We start from the raw sequence: 7,868 nt of genomic DNA on the forward strand, positions 1-7,868 counted from the left end.
CTGCGTTTTCTCCCACATCACCCTTCACTGAGCTTCTCCTACTGAATTCGTTGGACGTATGGCTGCGTCCCTTGGCCAATTTTGCAATTGTTGCCTCTAGCTCTTGGAAAGGGATGTCATATATGTCACCTCCGCACGCTGCATCAATCCAAGACCGAGTATCGTCCTTCAACCCATGGATAAAGATGGATAGAAGGTAGTCTCTTTCCATTCCATGATGAGGGCACATTCTTTGATATTCCTTGAAGCGTTCCCATGCATCATGGAGATTCTCCCCGTCCTCTTGCACAAAAGCATTAATCCGATTCCTTGCATGTTGAGTCTTGGTAGGGGAGTAGTATTGCATAAGGAATTGCTCTTCCATCTCACCCCATGTCGAGATAGAGTTTGGCTCAAGAGTGTAGAGCCAATCTCTAGCTCTCTCCGTAAGCGAGTAGGGGAAAGTTTCAAGGAATACGTCTTCAAGAGTAATCCCCGGTCCCTTCTTGATTGCCTTACAGTTCATCTTGAAGTTCGTGAGGTGAGCATTCGGGTCCTCATTCGGTCTCCCACGGAAACTCATGTTGTTGAGCATTTGGATGCATTGCGGTAGGAGTTCAAGTTCTTCTAGTGGTCCCCGATTGATGCATGATAGTAACTGAGTATGCTTCGGTTGTGTGTACGTTCGAAGCGTTCTAGGGGCTGCTTGGGCTGGACCTCTTTGGCCATTGACCCCTCTCAACAACTCTTCGGCCATCTCGGGTTGTTCTCTCCGTGCGTTGTTTTCTCTTAGCATTTCTTCGGCCATTCCCCACTGTCTTTGCTGTCTACGGGCGAAGCGTAGGGTCCTTTCTATTTCGGGGTCGAAGATGAGTTGATCTCTACCGGTTGTGCTTCTTGTCATGCACCGGAAGAGCTGCACACCAAAGAGACAAAACGAACGGAAAGTGTTGTGAAACGGTTATGTCGCAAAGTAATCCAAGCAATGGTGATCTAGCAAAAATCGAGACTAACACGAAAACGCCTAGTCCCCGGCAACGGCGCCAAAAACTTGATGCGCACGCACCGAGTCTTATATTTAATACCCGATTCGTACCACTATCCGCAAGTATACGGTAGTTGTAGTACCGGGGTCGAACACGAGGACTAGGATGTATTAGTCTATCTCTAAGCTAGATCAGGTGGTCAAGTAAAAATGTGGTTTATGGTAAGGGTCGGAATACAAGAAAGCAAGTAAAATTAACGGTTTGTAAAACGATGGTTTAAGGCGTTGTAGGTTCGGGATCCCTCAAGAATTGCATGGACGGTTAGTGATGCTACAATACCTATGGGTTTATCTTCCAATTGGGGGACAAAAAGGGGAGTTGGAGGAGAGAGAGAGGGGACTACAGACTTTGGGGCAAAAATCACCTTGGAGAGGAAGAAAAGGGGGATTTTGGAGATCAAGGAGGCTAGGAGAAGAGGAGGACCACCATTGAAGACCATCTTGAGCATTTCTTCTCCTTTTCCATGTTTCTTCATTTTGCTTTCTGTTTTGAAACCCTAGTTATGGAGTAGTGACTTTGTTGTGGGTGAGGGATCCCCACTTTTGTATGGATACCTATGCTTAATCTATGATGTCTTTGAGTTTCTTCCATGGGTTTGATGTTTTGTGCTTAATGCTATTGATTTGGTTGAAACCCTAATTGATATGATTGTAGAACACATTGATCATAGGGATATGGGAATGATGTTTGGAACCAAATGTCAAATGAGTGAGTTATTCACATTGGGAGATGGCTTAACTTGCTTAGGGTTCATGATAGGGTACACTAATGCATCTAGAGATCATTTAGATCATTGGGAGATGGGTGAATCGATCCTCTAGGTAGTGAGTTTAAGCTTGGGAGAGACAAACTCTAGAAGAAGTGCTTGAAACCCCCATATGGAGGATAACCCATAGACATTGTAGCATCATTAACCATCCATGCGATTCTTGAGGGATCCCGAACCTACAACGCCTCAAACCATCGTTTTACAAACCGTTAATTTTACTTGCTTTCTTGTATTCCGACCCTTACCACAAACCACATTTTTACTTGACCACCTAATCTAGCTTAGAGATAGACTAATACATCCTAGTCCTCGTGTTCAACCCCGGTACTACAACTACCGTATACTTGCGGATAGTGGTACGAATCGGGTATTAAATATAAGACTCGGTGCGTGCGCATCAAGTTTTTGGCGCCGTTGCCGGGGACTAGGCGTTTTCGTGTTAGTCTAGATTTTTGCTAGATCACCATTGCTTGGATATTTGCTTGGATTACTTTGCGACATAACCGTTTCACAGCACTTTCGGTTCGTTTTGTCTCTTTGGTGTGCAGCTCTTCCGGTGCATGACAAGAAGCACAACCGGTAGAGATCAACTCATCTTCGACCCCGAAATAGAAAGGACCCTACGCTTCGCTCGTAGACAGCAAAGACAGTGGGGAATGGCCGAAGAAATGCTAAGAGAAAACAACGCACAGAGAGAACAACCCGAGATGGCCGAAGAGCTGTTGAGAGGGGCCAATGCCCAAAGAGGTCCAGCCCAAGCAGCCCCTAGAACGCTTCGAACGTACACACAACCGAAGCATACTCAGTTACTATCATGCATCAATCGGGGACCACTAGAAGAACTTGAACTCCTACCGCAATGCATCCAAATGCTGACGGCCTGAGAGAAGCAGCATCATGTACGAGATTTTATTTTGAACTCCGGGACTTGTATTCCCGCATTTTGTACGGTTATGTTATGACTTTTCGGACATGTGTTGTTTTGCGATACTGATCGCTTGTATTTTCCGCTGCTTACTCTGGTTTGTTTAAAAATATTTTTGGATTTCGTATTTTTGCTTCCACATTATTATTTTATTTTATATCGTCCATGTGGCACAGCCCGTATACTGTACACGAGTTACGGGTGTCACAAGTAGGGATCGGTAATGGCATATAAAGTCCATGAGGTTGCGTTCAGGATTTTGCCTTAAGGCAATTGACGCACTTAGCACAGAACCTCTAGACATCCCTCTTGAGGTGCGGCCAATAGAAATGGTCGTGTATGGCGGCCAATGTCTTTTCAACTCCAAAATGGCCAGCGAGTGCGCCGCCATGAGCCTCGTGGAGTATGACATTCCTCATTGATCCTTGAGGGATACAAAGCCGCTTGTCGCGGAAAAGGTATCCATCGTGCAAATAGAATGGGCCCGACGCACCGTTTGCGCAATCGGAGACGATGGAACCAAAATCGGGATCGGTCGAATATTGATCTTTTAATTACTCGAATCCAAACATCTGAGTCTCCATGACCGATATCAGGGTGTGGCGTCGAGATAATGCGTCAGCGACGACATTGTCCTTTCCCTTCTTGTACTTAATGACGTACGGGAAAGTCTCGATGAATTCAAGCCACTTAGTGTGCCTACGCTTAAGAGCGGTCTGTCCCTTGAGGTGCTTAAGGGTCTCATGATCCGAATGCACGACAAATTCTTTGGCAAGCAAATAATGCTGCCAAGTCTCTAGAGCACGCACAAGAGCGTAGAGCTCTTTGTCGTAGGTCGGATAGTTTAGCGTAGCTCCGCTGAGCTTCTCGCTAAAGTAGGCCACCGGCCTCTTCTCCTGCATGAGGACGGCACCAATGCCAATCCCGGAGGCATCGCACTCTATCTCAAACGTTTTGTCAAAGTTCAGAAGGACTAAGACCGGTGCGGTAGTAAGGCTATCCTTGAGAGCGGAGAATGCGCGCTCTTGAGCCTCGCCCCATTCAAAGACCACGTCTTTCTTAGTGACTGCAGTAAGGAGAGCAGCGATACTGCTGAAATCCCAGACAAATCGACGATAGAAACTAGCGAGGCCGAGAAAACTTCGTACATGTCCGATCGTGGATGGTGTCGGCCACTCCTGAATGGCCTTGACCTTCTCACCGTCGACTCGCAGCCCTTGAGAGCTGACCACGAATCCTAGAAAAACTAACTCGTTTGTGCAGAACGAGCATTTCTTAAGGTTTGCATAGAGGCTTTCTTTCCGAAGGGTGGTCATTACTTGCTCTAAGTGCGAGATATGGTCTTTTTCATCTTGACTATAGATGAGAATATTGTCGAAGTAAACCACTACGAACTTTCCGATAAAGCCTCTTAGAACTTGGTTCATGAGCCGCATGAAAGTGTTCGGGGCGTTCGTAAGCCCGAATGGCATGACGAGCCACTCATAAAGACCTTGTTTGGTCTTGAAGGCAGTTTTCCATCCGTCGCCTTCTTTCATCCGGACTTGATGATAGCCACTCTTAAGATCGATCTTTGAGAAGATCGTGGCTCCACTTAGCTCATCGAGCATGTCATCAAGTCGGGGTATGGGATGCCGGTACTTAACTGTGATGTTATTGATTGCTCGGCAATCCACACACATTCTCCAAGTCCCATCCTTTTTCGGTACAAGTAGTACGGGAACTACACAAGGACTAAGGGACTCTCGGATGTAACCCTTACTCATAAGCTCTTGAACCTGCTTCTCGAGCTCTTTGGTTTCCTCGGGGTTTATCTGGTATGCGGGCCGATTAGGCAAGGGTGCTCCCAGCACTAGATCGATCTGATGCTCGATCCCGCGTATAGGTGGTAGTCCCACCGGAATCTCGTCCGGAAATACATCGCTATAGCGCTCTAATAGTCGGCTAATAACGGGACTCAACGGTGTCTCCGTACGGAGGCTCAATTGATCTTTGAAGACCAAGAGCAACACCGGATGTTCTTGACGAACAACACGTACCACCTGACTAGCCTTAAGATAGAAATTCCCTTTCTTCGGTTCGGGTTCCTTGGCTAGTTTAAGCTGCATCTCGTGGACTGGAGATGGACTCAATGGTGCGAGCACAACCTTTCGCTTGTCGTATACGAAAGAGTATTGGTTTGCTCGACCGTTGTGTTTGACCTCCCGATCAAATTGCCAAGGCCTACCAAGCAGAATGTGGCCGGCTTGCATAGGGACGACGTCACAGATGACCTCGTCGTGGTACTTACCTATGCTGAACGGGATCTTGACCCTTTCGGTCACCTTTATCTCCCCGGTATTATTAAGCCACTGAAGCTTATACGGGTGTGGGTGCTTCTCAGTGGGTAGTTCCAACTTCTTTACCATGTACGCGCTCGCGACATTGGTGCAAGACCCACTGTCGATGATCATCCCACAAACCTTCCCGTGTATAGTACATCGGGTGTGGAAGATTGTCTCCCGCTGGGCTGTTTCCTCCGGAGTGGTTAGTGTGCTAAGTACTCCCCGAGTGACAAGCAACTCGCCGCGATCCGGGTATTCGATCTCCTCATCGGAGTCGGAGTTAGCAGCCTCGTCCTCATCCGACTCATATTCCCCCTTGTCCGTTATGATCATAACACAGGAGTTCGGACAATCTTTGGCCATATGGCCTCGTCCTCGACACTTGTAACAGATGATCTCACGGGCTCTAGTGTCCTTTGGAGGTTTGGGTGGTGGTTTTGGTCTCAATGTTTCCGGATTCTTTCCTTTGTCCCGGAAACTCGATACGGTTCGGCTCTCGGGGACCTCTCTCCTAAAGGATGTGGGTTTGGACGGAGTACTAGAGGTTCCGGAAGCGTATGCTCGGGGTTTACCCAGCCTAGAAGACTTACGTCTTTCGTGTTGCTCGATTTGCACGGCTAGGTGGACGAGATCCTGGAGGCCTTGGTACGGATGGCGTTCGCCCTTGCAGCCAATCTTATCCTGCAGTCCGTCTAAGAACTGGGCCATAACCGTTTCCTCGTCCTCGTCTAGCTCTAGTCGGCTTCTAATGCTCTCAAATTCCTCAAAGTATTCTTCTACCGACCTAGACCCTTGCGCTAGACGCCTATACCTCCATTGTAAATCTCGATGGAAATGAGGAGGTACAAAACGTTTTTTCATGAGATTCTTCATCTCACGCCAAGTCTCGACCTGAGCGTAATGGCCTCGCTGACGCTCAGTAACCTCACGATCCCACCAAGTGAGGGCATTCTCGGCTAATTGGGCGGCCGCATATTGGACCTTCTTACGCTCCGAATAGGAATAACAACCAAAGATGTTATCCATTCGTCGCTCCCAGTCGAGATGCGCCTCGGGATCTACCTTACCTAGGAAGAGAGGGGGCTTGAGCTTAAGCTCGGTTTATCCGCGATAAGCACGGAGTAGGGATCATCTAAGTCATCGGGTGCCTCTCGTCTACGATCGGCCCGAACTCTCGGTCTTGGTTGGGCTCGTCTCCTAGGTGGTTCGTCGTATTCGGGTCCCTCGTCATCTATCCTATCTCGAAGTCTATAAGCTCTACGGGGTTCGTTGTAATCAGACCCTTCATCGGGTTGGCGCTCGTAGTGCCTAGGGGCTCGGTTCCTATGGTTGCGGTCTCGGTCTACCACAGGTTCTACTACTCTCTCGCGCAACCTCCTAGGGGGGCCTACGTCACTCTCGTCACCGCTAAGGGTCCCGGGACTGTGGTCTCGACGTGGTCTAGGATGGGCAGCTAGTTCCCTAGGTTCAGGTGGGGGGTTAGGACGAGTAGCCTCTAGCCTAGCTAATCGGTCCATGATTTGTTGTAGGGACCGAAAGATTGCTCCTTCGCTAGATTCGATATTCTCACCCTCACGTGACTGTTCGTGGTTACTCATGTCACTCAACCTCGCAACAAACAATCACGCAGCAACCAACGTGCAAAACAAACACTTAGGCACTCAACCTAACGCCTAACGAACACAGATACTTGCGATCGAAACAAATAGTTCGTACAAGGTGTGTGGTGCAATGCAAGTGCCCTATAACGTGCGAATGACTAAGGTGAGTACTGTATGATGCAGGATAAGTCACGTGCTCACAGAGACGTGTCAAACAGTAAGCAAAATCGGTTGAGTCACTCAAACTATCACAGAGAACAATGTCAACGCAACAACACAAAACAGTCCTAGATGTCGTGCGAAACGAGTGATTCAACTTCGTGCTTCAAACTAAGATGTTAACGTGCAAGATTAAGCAACCAAACAGAGGATGTTGAGGCAATGATCAAGAAATTTTAAACGTGCATCAAGGTAGGTTATACACAGATCGGACACGAGTGACAACGAGAAGTGATGCGACGTGCACAATGACGGGATGCGATAGCAAAACGTGCAAGTTTCTTTGATGCAACAACTGATCAGATTTGAATCACCCTATCACACCTCACCCTAAGGTTCTATGTAATGGAATTAGACCGCCTTATACTCACTAAACACGCAGCAAACACGAAACAACAAAACAGAAACGTAAAACACGTAAAACGCCCTAGTATTTGCTAAGTTGGAAGGAATTCACCGTGGGGTTAGAGGGCGATCCTTGCAGCCGTGATTTGGGTGCGAGCGGACTTCGAAGAGGGAGTGTGAGGGCTGTCAAAATCACAGACAACACGCAAGTGAAAGTAGCAAAATAAAACAGTCCAATTGTAAACAAAACCGAAAGTAATGATTAAGGAGTGATCTCACCGGGTTTATGCGTTCGTTTGGCTCGACTTGGCTCTGATACCAAAATGATATGAGCACAACCTCGTATAGATGGGATTGATCTCAGTTGCAGTCTCTCGCCCTTCACGGAGAAGGCTCTCGACTTTCAACGAGGGCTGGAACTTCCGATGTTGGTGTCGGAAGAGGGATAACTTCGGTTTATGAGAGAAACCGATGGAAGGTGATGGTGGAAGGGATGTTCGATGGAGAGGACGACGTTGGACAGCGGAGGAGTGGATGGAGACACGAAGAATAAACCTCGGACACACCAAGGGGTTGGCTCGGACACACCGAAGCCGGGGTAAGGCCGGACACACCGAGCCTTAAGCTAACGGACACACCGTCGGCGAGAAGGAGGGAGAT

The 7,868-nt window shown here is 48.1% G+C and overlaps 2 protein-coding genes across 2 annotated transcripts; both read right to left on the reverse strand.

The window, feature by feature from the left end:
• Positions 1–3,273: 3,273 nt before the first annotated feature.
• On the reverse strand, positions 3,274–6,069 carry LOC109117167. The gene has a single exon (XM_019203951.1). It carries the CDS (start codon positions 6,067–6,069, stop codon positions 3,274–3,276), a length of 2,796 nt encoding a protein of 931 aa, XP_019059496.1.
• A 41-nt stretch (positions 6,070–6,110) lies between these two features.
• On the reverse strand, positions 6,111–6,641 carry LOC104825351. Its single transcript, XM_010557674.1, has one exon. It carries the CDS (start codon positions 6,639–6,641, stop codon positions 6,111–6,113), a length of 531 nt encoding a protein of 176 aa, XP_010555976.1.
• Positions 6,642–7,868: the final 1,227 nt, after the last annotated feature.

The sequence above is a fragment of the Tarenaya hassleriana genome, unplaced genomic scaffold, assembly GCF_000463585.1.
Source record: "Tarenaya hassleriana unplaced genomic scaffold, ASM46358v1 Cleome440, whole genome shotgun sequence".
NCBI classification, from domain to species: Eukaryota; Viridiplantae; Streptophyta; class Magnoliopsida; order Brassicales; family Cleomaceae; genus Tarenaya; species Tarenaya hassleriana.